The 15505-nt window shown below is 55.3% G+C and overlaps 6 protein-coding genes across 6 annotated transcripts; all 6 read right to left on the reverse strand.

Moving 5' to 3' along the window:
* Nucleotides 1-755: 755 nt before the first annotated feature.
* BO70DRAFT_396374 (F-box protein) lies at nucleotides 756-1478 on the reverse strand (the record flags this gene model as incomplete). The annotated part of the gene is made up of 1 exon (XM_025546611.1): nucleotides 756-1478. One exon carries the CDS (start codon nucleotides 1476-1478, stop codon nucleotides 756-758), a length of 723 nt encoding a protein of 240 aa, XP_025399347.1.
* Nucleotides 1479-3254: 1776 nt separating this feature from the next.
* On the reverse strand, nucleotides 3255-4171 carry BO70DRAFT_405221 (uncharacterized protein; the record flags this gene model as incomplete). Its single annotated transcript, XM_025547106.1, has 1 exon — nucleotides 3255-4171. The coding sequence occupies exon 1, from the start codon at nucleotides 4131-4133 to the stop codon at nucleotides 3255-3257; it is 879 nt and encodes a 292-aa protein (XP_025399348.1). The 5' UTR covers nucleotides 4134-4171.
* Nucleotides 4172-5089: 918 nt separating this feature from the next.
* Nucleotides 5090-7331, reverse strand: BO70DRAFT_362030 (sugar porter family MFS transporter). Its single transcript, XM_025543190.1, has 3 exons — nucleotides 6167-7331; nucleotides 5842-6112; nucleotides 5090-5767 (listed from the first exon to the last, which is right to left on the reverse strand). Exons 1-3 carry the CDS (start codon nucleotides 7148-7150, stop codon nucleotides 5376-5378), a joined length of 1647 nt encoding a protein of 548 aa, XP_025399349.1. The 5' UTR covers nucleotides 7151-7331; the 3' UTR covers nucleotides 5090-5375.
* Nucleotides 7264-8093, reverse strand: BO70DRAFT_35204 (uncharacterized protein). The gene has a single exon (XM_025541768.1). It carries the CDS (start codon nucleotides 7975-7977, stop codon nucleotides 7378-7380), a length of 600 nt encoding a protein of 199 aa, XP_025399350.1. The 5' UTR covers nucleotides 7978-8093; the 3' UTR covers nucleotides 7264-7377.
* A 3212-nt stretch (nucleotides 8094-11305) lies between these two features.
* Nucleotides 11306-12843, reverse strand: BO70DRAFT_35228 (glycoside hydrolase 5 family protein). Its single transcript, XM_025541789.1, has 3 exons — nucleotides 11938-12843; nucleotides 11738-11866; nucleotides 11306-11683 (listed from the first exon to the last, which is right to left on the reverse strand). The coding sequence occupies exons 1-3, from the start codon at nucleotides 12650-12652 to the stop codon at nucleotides 11376-11378; spliced, it is 1152 nt and encodes a 383-aa protein (XP_025399351.1). The 5' UTR covers nucleotides 12653-12843; the 3' UTR covers nucleotides 11306-11375.
* Nucleotides 12844-14282: 1439 nt separating this feature from the next.
* On the reverse strand, nucleotides 14283-15388 carry BO70DRAFT_379630 (uncharacterized protein; the record flags this gene model as incomplete). Its single annotated transcript, XM_025545359.1, has 2 exons — nucleotides 14283-15072; nucleotides 15330-15388. The coding sequence occupies 2 exons, from the start codon at nucleotides 15386-15388 to the stop codon at nucleotides 14283-14285; spliced, it is 849 nt and encodes a 282-aa protein (XP_025399352.1).
* Between the last annotated feature and the right edge of the window lie 117 nt (nucleotides 15389-15505).

The raw sequence follows: 15505 nt of genomic DNA on the forward strand, positions 1-15505 counted from the left end.
GAATGAGCTTGGTTGGAACGGGCGGACGATCGAGGTCACTGGGATGCTGAAGGTGAGAGAATCGGACGGGTGGGAGTCTGGGGAAGTGATTTTATAGTGTCCCTTAATTTCACTTCTACTATCGGGGAATTCCTGCGTTTTGGGGACGATGGGACTTCATGCAGTTTACTTTCACGGCGAGTCTCACTTCACGTTTAGATTGGCATGATTCCCAGGATTTGTGTCTACTCTATCCTCGGAGCGATTGAGCTCTCCCGCTTGTCTCCCATTTCACTCTTTGAAAAGTCAGAAGAGCTCGGGGAAGGAATACTGAGAGTTATATGGTGGTGACCTTAGTTTCAGAATACTCCATCCTCTGCCTGAATCCCGTGGACGTGGTGGAATATCTCTGACGACGAACGGCAAGCAATGAGAAAAAACCCCTGACTTTCGAATCAGGTACGAAGAACGTACATGAACATGTCTATGAAGTGAAACGAATTACACAAACCGGCAAAATGAGTCCGTTCCTTATCTCGTTCTTTCATACTACGCTGGATACAAAGGGATGATCCGCATCTTGACAGCGGCAGCTACAGCTACGACTCGGAGATTTTCAGAGAACTTTCATTGAGATTGATTCAAAGTAATGAAAGCATTTAAGCGTAGAGACCAAAGGGCAGGGACACTAGATGTCTGCATGAAGCCTGGTTAGCTATTTGGTATCCACTAAAACCGTCAGGCCTTTGGCCTCGACATTCGCAGTAATTGCCCAATTACTCTTCGAACAGCTCCATGAACTCTTCAGCTGTAACATCAAGACGGACCGGCGGATTGAGAGACCTGAACTCATATCTGATATCCTCGGCATTGTCTATATTATGCACCGTACCCTCGAGCAGGAGATAAGGATGGCCCGCATCGTCCCGTCTGGGATACCAGGTGACCGTCATGTAAAGGAAGTTTCTCGCGAATGCCAACGTCATGATATCCCACAGCCTACCCATAAGCAGCCCTTTTGGTCCATCCTGAACCGTGGACGTCGGCTTGATTCTCCAGGGAAACGCCATTTCGATCTCGAGACCCCCCGTGGTCTCAAGCACACCAAACCGGGTCGGATAATTGGCCAGCATCATCTTCCTCCAGGAGGATTCCGGGCGAAAAAAGGCCCTGTGAAACTGCGTTTCAGTACTCCAACGTTGACTCTCCAGAGAGGGAGGTCCAAAACAGGATGAATTCAGGCGTCGATGGCGAGCCGGCGAGCCAGGAAAGAGGAACGGAAAAGACCTCGCCAGAAGAGGGTTCAACCATACTATCTCGGACACGTTCGCAGAAGGTTCCATGAAGAGGGCCTGTCTGAGGGGCAGGGACGCTTGGATCATGTGCCGCCAGTTCTTGCAGACACGCTGACAGTTCACGAGGAGGTCCGACGGTGGGACATTTTCGAGAATCATCTCGAGCAGCTCGGGAGCTCTACGTCCACTTGTCACAGCATCCATGGTTAGAATCTTGTATCGCTGTGTAGTACCAGTGCGAATGGTCTGTCAGTAACCGAGATAGTGCGATAGGAATTGACCTTCTGTCGAAGCATTCAATCCTAGAATCCTCCCAGAAGGAATAGGTCGTTGGTATATATACTGTCTTCCGTCCAAGACAAGGAACTTGCCGCCAACAATGAAATACAGGCAAAGAGCGGAAGTTCCCGAGAAACAATGGCTTGCAGGCGGAGCGTTCCTGTTTCGTTGGCTAATATGACGGGAGAAGCCTCTTTGACGGCCACTTGGAACAAAGACCACCCTGAATCCGTCAGGACGTCTACAGTAGTCTCCCAGGAAGCTTTGCAAGGGGAATTCTCCTTTTTTCCTCTGGGGCTTTTATTTCAAAATCCGTCAGCGGTTGAGCAAATAGCATCTAACCATCAGCTCTCATTGTCAGTATTGTCGACGGGAGGATGTCCAAAATTGGGGAGTTGAATGCTTGATCATCGAACATGAGGCGATTGCCTGCCCGGGCTATGGGGAATTCTTCTCCAACGGCATCTGGGAGTAAAAGGCACTCCCAGCCTATCGGCAGTTGTGTACATAGATCATGTCTGGGTGCATGAGGGAGGTATCCCCACCCGTCCGGCAATCCGCTCCGATGCCATCCATCCGGAAGGATCCCTGGAAAGCTTCATTTTCGATCAATTATTGCATTATACCTGGTTCGAGCAGACTAGGAGGCTCTTTCCGGGTCCTCGACAGCGAAAGGTCCATGACTGCGGAGGTTCGCCAGAGAGCCTCATGAGAGACCACAGTTGACAACGCACTGATCACCACTCACCTGGTATATAACCCCCGTCCTCTCCACAGATACAACCCCAGGAAACGACAGGTTCTCCTTGTTGAGTCCTCCGCATTGACAGGAAATAGCTATGCGATTGACGTCTCCTCCCAATGCTTCGCACGTTGATCCGCTTCCTATTTTTCCTCCTACTCCTCCTCCTACTCCTCCTCCTGTTTCTCATTCTTCTCGTCCGAGCCCTGGTTCTCGCCATCATGGTCAAGCTCCCGGTAAGTCCCCGGGCCGCCCTCCCACTGATGTGCGTCCTTGTCCTGCCGCTCCTCCTGCTGCCGCCGCTCCTCCGAGCGACTGTCAACCTGTTGGCCCTGGCCATCTTTGGACTCGTGTCCTGCCACGTCCTCCTACGAGACCCCGTTCTCTTGCACGATGATGAGGTCGAGGTGCTGGAAATGATTGATATAGATAAATAAATTTCCGTCCCCTCGCTCGAGTTTGAGAGGGGTTGTGTAAGCACTGTGTATTTTGCTGTAGACAATCGGCAGTACTTTGTAGGTCAAGTCCCTTGTAACTGAAAGCTGATTCACTCTGATCAATAAAGCCCTGGTGGACTCTCCTATCTTACAACCATTTCGTCGGCATGTTAGAAACTACGCTCAAGCATGCGTTTTACAAATCTCAGTCCCCACTCGCTAGTTGGACTTGGCCGTGTGCAGTTCGATTACATTTTGATCTCGACCCAAGAATCAATAGATTGACCCAGTCACTACTCGATCATGACGTTCTACGGAATTACATTACGATTGTGAGATTTCTTTCGTGACACCAACGGCCAAAACAGCCATGAAATTTCATTTCAATTTCCAGCCAAAAGTAGACTAGAGCAGACCAAACAACCTGGAAGACAGACTTCCAGACATCCAGGGACTCCTGAGAATTCACAGAAGGGCCTGAAACACGAACCCCTGAGGCACTTTCCACCTCCACGTCCCCCATCACAGAAAGTCCATCACATCATCCCGCAGGAGCGTCGGGCGCAAACAACACCACAACAACACTTCACGAGCGCCAAACGTATCCTCCGAACAGCAATGGCCAAAGGGATCGGCCTGGATGCTAACACCTCGACACTCTTCAACCAAGCTCTTGAGCTTGTGGCTGCTCCGGTGACGGGCCACCCTCCCGGCTGCGGTCTCTCGCCGGACCAGAAGATAAGTGTCCACGACCCGATCATGGAGGATACCCAAAGCCTCCAGATCAACATGAAGACTGTGGCCGACCAGCACCGTATCCGCGTTGATATACCGGAAGACCGCTCGACGGGCGGCTTCCCATCCGTACACCGTCTCGCCGCGGCTCTTCCGCCAGTGCAGCAGCGCCTTGGTCATCCCGCTGTAAGAGGTTCGCCAGTCCATGACCGGGGCGGTGGGGATGACCGCGAGATCGAGGATGAGCTTTCGGGTCAGCACGTCGACGAGACACACCTGCACCAACTCCTCCCCGTCAGGGTAAGTTCCAACCATCTCGCAGTCGATGGCGACTGCCTTGCGCGCCTGGGGGTTCTCGCTTTCAAGAGGAGTCCGTTGGAAGAGCGGGTCCTGACTCCATCCCTCGGTCTGCCAGAGGGGGGTGGCCTGCTCGTTCAGGTATTCCATCACCGTTTCCTTTGCGGCGTCGTCCAGCTGGCTCCAGGTATTCCAATCTAGTGACCGGGGGTGGCGGGGCTTGCGGGGGGGAAGGGTAGTGGTGTCGTCACTCTTGGGCTTGCTGTAGGGCTTGATGTTGTGCTTCCAGTTACCCTTACCCCTGTTTTGCAGCATCGCCTTCGGCGCGGTGGGGACCCCAGCGGGGAATGAGTTCTGAGGAAGTGTCATTGTGTGTGGAAGTGTTGGAGATGGATAACGGAGTGGAGAGGATTTCAAGATCCGGCTGTGGAGATGCTGTGATCGAAAAATGGGAATTAGATTTGAGAGGCCCGCAAGGACGGGCTTTTATATAGACTTGGGGGGGGGGGGGGGGGGGAGTAAGACACGGCGATTCCCTTGTCAGCGTTTGGGAGGGTCAATTTCTCGTCGGGATATTCCTCGTGGGAAGGATGTCTCCGTGTTGCTGAGACGAGCTTGATCGACAAATGCCGACATTTTACGTCCAGGCGGGATGGCAATTGGTCAGATCTACGGATACAGACTTGGAATATGTTGCAGGCTGTGTCACTTAGATCTCTCGACCCCCGTGTGGCGTGGCGTTCGAGGCTGGGCCATGCAGGAAATGACTAAGATATATACACTGTGAGTTGGGCGTGGGACTATGAGAGTACTTCGGTCGATGGGATGGAGGGAGAGCTCCATTTACGGAGCGAATAGTCCATCTACGAAGGGAAAACTCCATTGAGAGGGGGATTCTTTGTTCCCGACCTTTCCGCATGTCCATCTTTCCTCCATCCGAACAAGATCGCGAGATATCAGGTGATGTACCGTCTTGAGACCCGAGAACAGAACGATACCGTACGAAAGGGACAAGACCATTGTACCCACTCTGAAGACAAACCCTCTGTTGCAGCCAAGGCTGTATACATCAAGGCAGGCCTCCTTTCCTTTGTCTCTTGCCCGACGCACACTGTCCCGTACGGGGAAACCGCCAGGAAAGAAATGTAGATTAATTGGTAGTAGTCATCATCCATGCAGCAATAACTATATATTCGAGTCTGTCGGTAAGTTAGGTCTCCTGGACCTCAAGGCACGTGACTCAACACCGCATGCTCAATAATTTCAGCCTACTGTCACAATATCCTTCATGCAGAAGCCAAGTGGAGATGGAAGGAGATTCCAAGTAAAAAGTGAAGACATAAATTGATAAATTACAAAACTATCACGTCATCCACTGCACCAAATAAAAGAATTTTGAAACAAGAAGAAAATAGTTATCATCATGTACATAGCAGTACGGATATCATACTCCCCTACCAATCGGTCAGATCACATCAAATCACAATCACGTATCCCATCAATCAATCAAGAACCCAAAGCATGCGATGGCCAAAACTCCCGGTATCTATGCACGATATACAACCCGACCCCATCCAAGCCGTACCGGACGTACGCAAACACTCAACTCACTCACGCATTCTCAGCGTGATACGCGGCACTCTCCTTCCTCGCGCGCTCCTCACCCTCGAACTGTCTCGAGTGAAGCGGAGGGACATCATAGTCGGCACTCTTCCACGGCTTGACATGGTTGACGTACATCCAGTCGAGCTCCTCGAGGGTGCGGCCCTTACCCTCGATCACGAAGAAGTAGACGACGAAGGCAGCGACGAACAGACAGCCGGCGAAGACGTAGCCGTAGGCGAAGTCGATGGCGGAGGTGATGAAGGGGGTGAAGAATCCGATCAGGAAGTTCCAGAGCCAGTTGGCGGCGGTGGCGAGGGCCATGCCCTGCGCACGGTACTTCGAGGGGTACAGCTCGGCGGTGATGGCCCAGACCATGGGGCCCCAGGTCATTGCGTAGGCTGAAGGGGATAGGGGTTAGTTTGTGGTTCTGTGTGGAAGAGGGTTGGTGGTGGTGATGATGATGGGGACTTACCGGCAATGAAGAAGCAGGCGACGACGATCATGCCCTTGCCGACATTGGGGGTGGTCTCCGGGTCGCTGACGTCGAGCATGAAGTGGCCGATGGAGGAGAAGATCATGAAGCAGACGAACATGAAGAGCGCACCGCTGATCAGGGACTTGCGACGACCGTAGTTCTCGACGATGTACAGACCGCCGAAGGTCGAGCCGAAGTTGACGGCGCCGAGGATGACTTGCGTGATGAAGCTGTTGGAGATACCGGCGCCCTTGAAGATGGTGGTTCCCTGGTGGGGTTAGCATGGATTGATCGATGAGGGAGAATGGGGATGGGGACATACGTAGTAGAAGAAGTAGTTGGAACCGGTCAGCTGCTGCAGGGTCTGCATGGTCATCCCCAGGACGACACGGTAGAACATGCGGGGGGCGGTCAGGAACTCGTGCCATTTCTGGCCGGCGGACTCGGCCTCGAGCTGGTTCTGGATCTCGTCGAGCTCCTCGAGGATGACGCGGTGGTTCTCGGGCACGCCATACAGCTTGGCCATGGTGGCCCGGGCGCGGTCGACGCGGCCGTGGCGGTAGTCGAAACGGGGGGACTCGGGGAACATGGCCATGCCGAGACCGAGGGCGAGGGCGAACAGGAAGGTCAGACCCAGGGTGATGCGCCACTGGGCGGTGCCGTGCAGGGTGTTGGTGCCCAGGTTGATCAGGTAGGCCAGGAAGATGCCAATGGTGACGAACAGCTGGTAGCAACTGATCATGGCACCACGGATGTGGCGCGGGGCGCTCTCACCCTGGTACATGGGGACCAGCAGAGAGCAGGCTCCGACACCCAGACCGGTGGTCCAACGTCCCATGACCATCTGGACCCAGTTGCCGGAGGGGGCGGAGATCTGCACGATCAACCCGATGATGAGGATGAAGGACCAGAGGGTGATCGACCACTTGCGACCCAGACGGTCCGCGATGGGGGCGGCAACAAGGGCACCGATCAGTGTACCGATGGACAGCAGACTAGTGAGCAGACCGGAGCGGACATCGCTGAGGTACCACTCTCCGTCCGCCTTCTGCATGCCATATCGACGAATATAGTCGCTCTCCTGCTCGAAACCGGAGATCTGACCGGTATCATACCCGAACAGCAGACCACCCAGTGAAACGAACATACTCATGGCAAAGGAACGGAGGGTGACCCTGGGGATGGGAGTGTCGACAGCCATCGGGGTCGGCTTCTCGAAGCCGACGGACTCCTGGCTGGAGTGCTGGGGGAATGGCGCGACCGCCGGGGAGATCTCCCCGTGGTCTGCGGATGTTTCAAAACCCATGGTGGGAGGAGGGTAAATGGGTTGTGCTTGATCAGTGGGGTATCAGGAAAAGGGATAAGCAAGAAGAGACCCTCGGAGTGGATGATTGGCGATCACCGTGGGTAAGAATGGAAAGAGAAGATCGGGGTGGAATGGAAGATGGAAAGTGCCCGACTCGAGAGACAGAATCTGGGGAGACAAGCCCCCTTTTATGCTCCGCATCGTATGAGCGACGCAAGAAAAAAAAATCAACAGGGAAAAAAGATCCACGAGAGCCGACCTGTGGAGAGCCGAGTGCAGGCAGCGTGTGCCGCCGGGGCATGGCATCGGCCGCCAGCCATGATGCTGGCTCGACGGGCTTCCTGGTCTGGAGGGCCGGCCGAAGCCGACGGGCCAGTCAGAAGGGCCGGAATGCTGGGGAACGGCCGGTGGTGAGTGGTCCCAAGGGGCGAGGCAGAACCTCGGGTTCCACGGCCCTCGTCGGGGAAAGGAGGAGGAGACGGGGGACGGGCTCTCGTTGGCCCACGGCATCGGCTCTGGCGTGTGGTAGAACCTTCGGGGGCCCATCTTGGCCCGGGGAGGCCAGGGGATGGTGTCTGGCTGTCTGGAACTGCTCGCTGGAACTGGATCGGGGCGCATGTCAAACACGCCCATGGTTCCCGGATCTCGATGACATTACCAGAGTCGGAAGCGAGCAGCGATGATTGAGTTCGAGCCGGGTCCGACCGTGGTGAGCATTCGGCATGCCTAGAGAGGGCCTGGGAGGGAGTGCCTGGTTTGCGCGCGGCGAACGACGGCTGTGGCTGACGGCAGCTGAACTGCAGGACACCGTCATCCGAGCAGGCCATCAAACTCAAGGAAGGGCAGGCGAGGCATTCTTGCCCAACGTGGAGAAGGGCCCCATTCGGGGGCCGACTAGGCCGACTAGGGCGCCGCTACTCGGCACTAGGCCGAGGCTTCACCCACAACTCCAGAGTTCGGCAAGCCAGTGGCCGCTCGTGGCTCGGAAGCGGACGGGACTGGAGCCTGGAGACTGGAGAGTGTGGGAGGGCGACGCAGGGATTATTTCCTGGAGAAATCCATGCCTAAAGCGTTGACCGGTGAGGCCTCATCCCGGATTTGCACCACCACGCAGGGGAGGGGGAAAGGAGGGGAAATGCGGAGTCGAGCCATCAGTGATATCACTGCTCACTGCCAGTACTTCCATTCGCGATTGACATGCATCGGATCCTGGAGAACCGCCAACAACACCGGTATGTTCGCTCCTGCGACACAAAGCCATCCCGACGCCAGTCCCATGACCCCCCGACCGATGTCTAGTGTGCTTCAGCCGTACGTAACAGCATCCATCCACGGCCACCCGATCCAGTCGAGTCGGTCGGTCCCGAAAATCGGCGGCAGCGGCCAGCGACCAGCGACCAGCGGCCAGACGGGCAGGCTGACTTGACTGCCTTCGTCAGCGCAATATCCCGACCGAGCCGACTGCGTTTGGCTTGTCAGTGGCGTTCAACGGCGGATACCACTGGTTGGTTCTGGCATCCTGTGGACGCATCCACCCGGGCTGGGGAAGCTTTCTGGCTTCCTTGGCTGCGACAGGCCGAACGGCCGGCTTGGGAGCTATGACGACGTTGGCTGGACAAGGGTGCAGCGAGCGTGTGCTAGACAGCTAGTGTTGCTGGGCATATATTCGTCCACGAGTGAGAGGGCGAGCAATTGTGCGATCGTCATCAGGAGCGCAGGAGAGTAACAGCCAGCAGGGGAACAACACGGATGACTAACCCCGTCGCTCTGGCCGGAAAAGGTGTCATCCCCAGGGTTAGGGCAGCGGGGGCACGTGGTGTCGGCTAGCGCACGGTGACGTCAGGTTCTTCCCCGTCATCTCCGGCGGCACCCCGTGACCCCGCTTTCCCCGTGGACGCGGCCCAGAACAGGCGCCCGGATCATGATTTCCCCGGCTTCGAGAATCACGACCTCGCCAGAATCATCCATCATAACCCAGGGCACGGCCGTTGACTCGGATCAATCCCGGCGTGCCTGATGACGGAGGTGGCACCAACAACAAAATCAGGGTATCGGACATCTGGGGATGTCCCTGCATCCCAGTCGCGGGGAGCCGGTGATATCCGGGTGTACGGAGTAGTGTCTAGGGGTGCCTATTCTTCTTCTCTCCAGTCTCCAGCTTTCCTCCGCACCCTCCACAACAACCTAACCTAATACCCACCTCAGGAGGGACCCTACGATGGTCTCACGCGACTCGCGAGACTACTAATCACACTCAATCACAGATATCAATCTACAGTCCCTACTCTGTACTCCATACCTGGTCCAGTCCCGGCACTTATAGTAATCGGCAACTGCCCGCCCGCAACCGCCACGCCTCAGAAACATTCATCCGGCGCGGTCCGTTTCAGCCCTTTCAGCCTCCAACGCCATCCGCCCGCCACGTCGCCTGACCTGTCCGGTTCGTTCATTCCTACAATCACAACCAAGGAATGTCTCCCGAGCGACCTCGGAATTACCACCAGACCACCAAAACCGCAACCATCTCCGACCCTCGCCATCGGCGACATAGCCCTCAGCCCTCAACAACGAACAACCGCAACACCAACACACCACCCGATCCAAGGATCCCTCCCTCATCGGCCCGATCTATCAACCTCAGCACTGGACGTCTCCAGATCCCAGAACCCCCCCTCCCCCCCGGGACTCCCGAAAAATTCGTTTCCAACCCTCCCGACACCCCATCCGTCGGACCCATCCCTCTTCTCTTCTCTTCTCTTCTCTACTCGCAAATGTTGTCGGACTCGGCATAGACTATATCCACGAGATGACTGATCTCGCCCCCGGCGGAGATTAGTGTCCTGCGGGATGGCGTCTCGACCGCGGGGTTAGTCCGGAGTGGGACTAATGCGTGGTCGGCGGTGACTTGAGGGGGCGAGTGTGTCTGGAACGGGTTAGATGGGTGCAGAGTTTTTGGATTGGGCGTGGCGTTGGGCGGAGATGGGTCGGTTGTAGATAGGTACAGGTACGGAGTACTATCTCGGTAGGGAGTAGACTACGGAGTACCGTAGAAGGGGATGGAACGTGGGAGTAGTGCGAGGCAAGGGCTGGATGCCATGGTTGGTCTGGTTGGTGTTTAGTGTAGGGTGGGTGTACTGTGTAGGTGGGTGAGTGATGAGGAGATGGGGATGGGGATGGGGATGAGGGGATTTAAAGTCTGTGTGGAGGTGAGTGTGAGGTTTTCTTCTGTGGGAGGGGATGAAGGAGTGAGCTGTGGGGCACGGAGTATACTACTACTATCTGTCTGGTAAGTGGTGTATCAATCTATATTGTACGGAGTAGTTAGAAGCGGCTGAGGTTGAGGTTGAACCCTGGCCGCATGCTGAGTAGTAGTACAGGGTTCAACTAGGATGTAGTTGGAAAGGTGTCTTCGGAAGAAGAATGAAGGAGAGAAAGAATTAACCGCATTTAATAATACTCCCACTTAACAGAAGGGTCGAGTAGCGAGGATGTTAGATCCTTAAGGGTACCCATTTAGGTAGTTAAGCCCTTTATTCTGCATGACACATCGATGCATAGACCATCACGGTTATTTATCATTTAATTGACAATTTCTAATATATGTTTAGTATACTATATATAGTAGGGCAGGCCTTTGCAGACACCCTTAATGGCCCTGCACCTCCACTATTATAATTTGATTCTCTGCCAGTAAAGTGCCGAGTTAATCCTTAGATAGTATGTACCCAGCACCTGGTTTGCGTAGGACATCCACTGTAAAGGGGGTTCGTGCTCAGTTATTGGTCTGGTCTGTATTTGTCCGGTAGTCAACGAGATATACTATATATTTCGTACCGAGGCGGAATTACAAACAGACAAATTGGTAGATATTTCATCTAGTATTGTACTGGCGTAATGCAATGCACATTCCCCTGTGCAAATTAAACTATGGAATTGTTCATATATCATCAATTGACCATCAATAGCACAACTTCACCACTCCTTGATCACATGACTGAGCCCGGTTTTCATTACCCCACTGGCTACAAATATCTACAGCACCCAGGTACGTATTACGGCATGGCTGACTGCGAAGGCGTACGATGAGTATTGTCTCATGGCAGGGAGTTCAAAACAGTAAGTGAATAAAGTACAATCAAAAATAATCCCATTTCGCCTCAACAACAACACCCACAAGCCCAGATACTACCCCCGCCCGCCAGCAGGCCACCCACTCACCACCCACTCACTCAGCATTCTTCTTATCAATCGCCGCGACGTGGTCCGTCACCAAGCAGGTGTAATCACTCGTGCCATAGTAGACGGTGTTCCCATCATCGGGCGACTCCCCGGTACTCAGGGTATCGCCATACTGCCAGAACAGGTCGCCGGTGACGCCGGTGGTGTTGAGGGCGGTCTGCTGCCACGGGCTCTCGACGCTGCAGTGGTTGGACGGCACGCCGTACTCCTCCAGCAGACACGGCTTGCCGACGGCCGCGCAGGCCGCGCCGTGCGAGGTGATCCAGCCGTTGCCCCAGGCGTCGGTGGTGCCCCCTTTGTTTTTGTTAGTATTATATTCAACAAGCAAAAAAGGAAAGAGGGACATACAGCTATCCGGGTACAAATGGAAAGTGGCGAAATCAATGGTCTCGATACCCAAGTTTGCGGTGAAGTTTGTTCCCTCATCGTACAAGTACTGGAAGCTTCCATCGGAGTCGATGTCCAGGCCAAAGCCCTCTGTGCATTACCACATCTATTAGCCAACCACTCACTCAGAAGGGAGAGAGAGAGAGAGAAAAACAACTCACCATCACCAATACAAACGAGATGCTCGGCGTCCAAACCCTTAATATACTTACTGGTCTTCTCGACCCAATCATAAACAACGGAGGTATCACAGCCAGGACAACGGGGCTCATTCGCGAGCTCCCAGGCAAACACCGCGGAGGAGTTCTTATACCGGGAAACGACAGCCTCGATATATGTCTGATACGCGGTCTGGATGGAGGTGGTATTATAGAAATCGTTCTCGGTGGACCCGCCATAGGCACTGACATACGCGGACATGCCGCCGTAGTCGGTCCAGTAGTTGACGAAGTTGATGATGAGCTTGATGTCGTGCTGCTCGGCGGACGAGACGACGTAGTCGAGACGCTCGAGGCCGTCGGCGCCGGTGTTGATGGTGGATTTCCCGTTCTCGTGCAGCTGGAACCACACCGTGCCGTCGGAGGGCTGCGTGGTCACGTCGTTGAAGCCCCAGACGCGGAGGATCTTGAGGCCGGAGGATTTCAGGTCGCTCATCACTTTGTCTACGTCGGCGTTGTCGGTCAGGAACCCGATCCAGTAGGAGTTTGTGCCGGCGAAGTAGCCGGTTGTGCCGTCGATGGTGAATTCCAGGCCGGAGGTGCTGGGGAAGGAGGAGGAGGAGGAGGAGGTGGTGGTGGTGGTGTGGGAGAAGGGGCTGGGCAGCGCGGTGGCCAGCACCAGGCTGGCCAGGCCGAGGAGCGTGCGGGTGAGCTTCATGGTGGTTGGTGGTGCTGCGGGCCCTGCCTGGTTGTCTTGCTCTTGTCCTGTCTAAGGGATGCTAGACGGGAGGCGCCGTGTCTGCTTTATACCCGCCGGCACCGCAGCAGGGACATGAAGTACGGACGCCCCTCCGTTCTGAAATCAGACACGGGGGGCCTCGGAGCGCCGAGAGCGTTTTGGGTTTGTCAGAGGACCCTCCGAGAGCCGTGTTGAGCACGGAGCGGTGGCGATCATCGCGGCAGTTAATCAATCTGGCTCTGCAGGTGTTTTGTCCGTGCTCGATCGGGTATGGCGAGGCCCCTGTGTTTCAGAATCCGGTGACGCGAGTGGGGTTCTGCAGGGTTGCTGGTTGCTGGCGACCGTTCTGCATCCCGGGGCGGTTAATCAGCCAGGGTGCAGCTGCCTTTAGGCAATTCAGAGTGCGGGGAGCTCAGGCTGGGGTGTTTGGCTTTTCGCTCCCCATGATGATTGTGAGGGCGGATGATTGGAGATTGGACCGAGTTGCCGATATAGCCCTGATGGAGTGTGGTTTTTGCGAGGAATGTATGGAGGATGAAACGAGTAAGGGGGTTGAAGATGGACGACCGAGTCAGGAGCCATGGAAATAGCGCGCAGCATGACATTTCCAGTGGGTATAGGGCTGGTCAGGAGGCGGCACTGCTATTTATGTTGTGTCAGGGTTGGCGTCGCTGTCACTCCCGGTGGGGCCCGGAAATTGGCAACCGGCCGGTGGGGACGCGTGCCAGTCACGTGGGATATTAACGGGTGACACTCATGTATAGTTATAGTATGGTATGATGTTGGAGGCCTGATGCTGTGAAGATTGAAAAGGTATGTTTTTCTCTCTGTAGTGGTGTGCTCAGCAAAGCACGGTGGTGACCGAGATATATACCTCGACGTACTCCGTGGGATCGAACCTTGACTGTACAACACCCTCCGAAGATACAGCTGGAGTGAATACATCGACATTTACCCCCGAACAGAGGAAGACTTTTCTTTTTACTACTCTCCGCAACAGCAGTAGAAAATATATTTCGATCAACTCTGTTTACTGTATTATAACAACCTATGCCCAAAGAGAGATCGTCCATGCAAAAACCCGGGCTCGCTTCGCTGCCTTGCCACTATGCCAAAACAATATGGACATAGCACAACACATGAACATAGGATCTATAGGTTGACCCCATAGCTTCCCAGTAAACCCTCCGTTTTTCTGCGGACAGAAAGGGAGGTCCTGTCCCATTCCCGCCCCGCCCTGGGCCGTGTCTTCAAGCCGGAAGCACAGCCCCCACGAATCCAGGTGGGTGGCACAGCACAGCCTGTCCCAATTCCGCCTGTCACTGTCCCTTCTAGGGAGATGGCTATTATTTCTCGAGATGTATGGAGACAAGGAGCGAAATGAGATCTGAAAACAAGTATTTCATGGTCGATATCTAGTAACAAGCTCATTCACTTCGCCACTGACAAACCCGGCCGAATCTCAAACCGTTGGACCCGATTCTGCAGCAACGTCTCGGCCAACTCCGCCGTCGCCTTCTCCATATGCCCATACAGCCCATCCCTCGCATCATCAGCACCAGCATCAGCATCAGCATCCCCCCGTCCCTCCCACACCAACACCTTCCCCTTAGAGTCCCACCGCAACACCGCACCCTCCACCCCTGCACCTCCCACCCGCCCTGCACCCTGACCCCCCCTTCTCTTCCACCGCCACCTCGCCCTCGACCAGAAAAACCGAACTCACCCCCCCAAACCAATGCCAGAACTCCGCAAACGGATCCTTCTCCACCCACAGCAACGCGCGTGGGACCGCAATCCTCCGCACCTCCGGCGCCGGACATCCCAAATTCCGATTCAACAGATCGGGCTCGAACTGCCGATCGAACGGCTCGCAGATGAACTCCGTCCATCTCTCCAGGGAGACGTACATGGCGTCCGTGCGCGGGTCATACGGCTTCGTGAAGAAGACACACTGCGCCGCCGGGTCGAACCTGACCGCGATGGTGGGGTGTTTCCGCAGCCAGGAGACGGTGAGATCGTGGGCTTCGCGGTTGACGAAGTACAGCGGGAGGGAGACTTGCATGGGCGGGAGACGGGTGTGGTCGAATTCGAAGTTCAGGTTGCTGTCGGGGGTGGAGGGGTCGTAGTCCGGGTCGGAGGGGGTGAGGTGGCGCGGGTCCAGCAGCCGGGTTCGTAGATGTGGAGGGAGGGCGTGGTGGGGGAGGGGAGGGCGTGGTGCCAGATTTGGTGCCGGAGCTCTGGCGGCAGGGAGGTGAAGGAGGGGAATGTTGGGGGCATTCTGGGTGGTGGTAGTGGTGGTGGTGCTCAGTTTGAGGGGGTTGACGGAGGACGAGGGTTTTGAAGGGTTGAAGGTGAGATGATGCGAACCGGGTGATGGGGATGGGGATGGGTGGTGCCTGACGGATTGGCCCCCCACCGCCGGGACTCAAGCCTTGCGGCTGGGAAGCTTCGCTGCAGGGGCCAAACGCGGTTGTTGGTTCGGGCGGACTGCAACTTGGACCCCATCGGATTAGGGCACCTGATTCGCTGCTGGTTTGTCCTTCCCGTTGAACAACACATTGACGGACTGTGACCGGGAAAGGAATACTCGAAATACTCGGAATACTCCCCAGTCAATGTGGCACGTCTTCGGCACTTCTGATCTTAGCCTTACAGGAAGATCTTCAGATAATCGAATTCTACAAAAGGCCCTGGGGATTCTGAACCGACCATGTCATATTGTCAGACAGCTCCAGAGGCACTCCATGCGAGAGATTTCAGGGGAATGTATACATCCCTCCTTGTTTCACAGTTGGGGCCGGGGCCAAAGGGTGGATTTCCGATTTCCCC

Source organism: Aspergillus heteromorphus (assembly GCF_003184545.1).
Source record: "Aspergillus heteromorphus CBS 117.55 chromosome Unknown BO70scaffold_12, whole genome shotgun sequence".
Lineage (NCBI taxonomy): Eukaryota > Fungi > Ascomycota > Eurotiomycetes > Eurotiales > Aspergillaceae > Aspergillus > Aspergillus heteromorphus.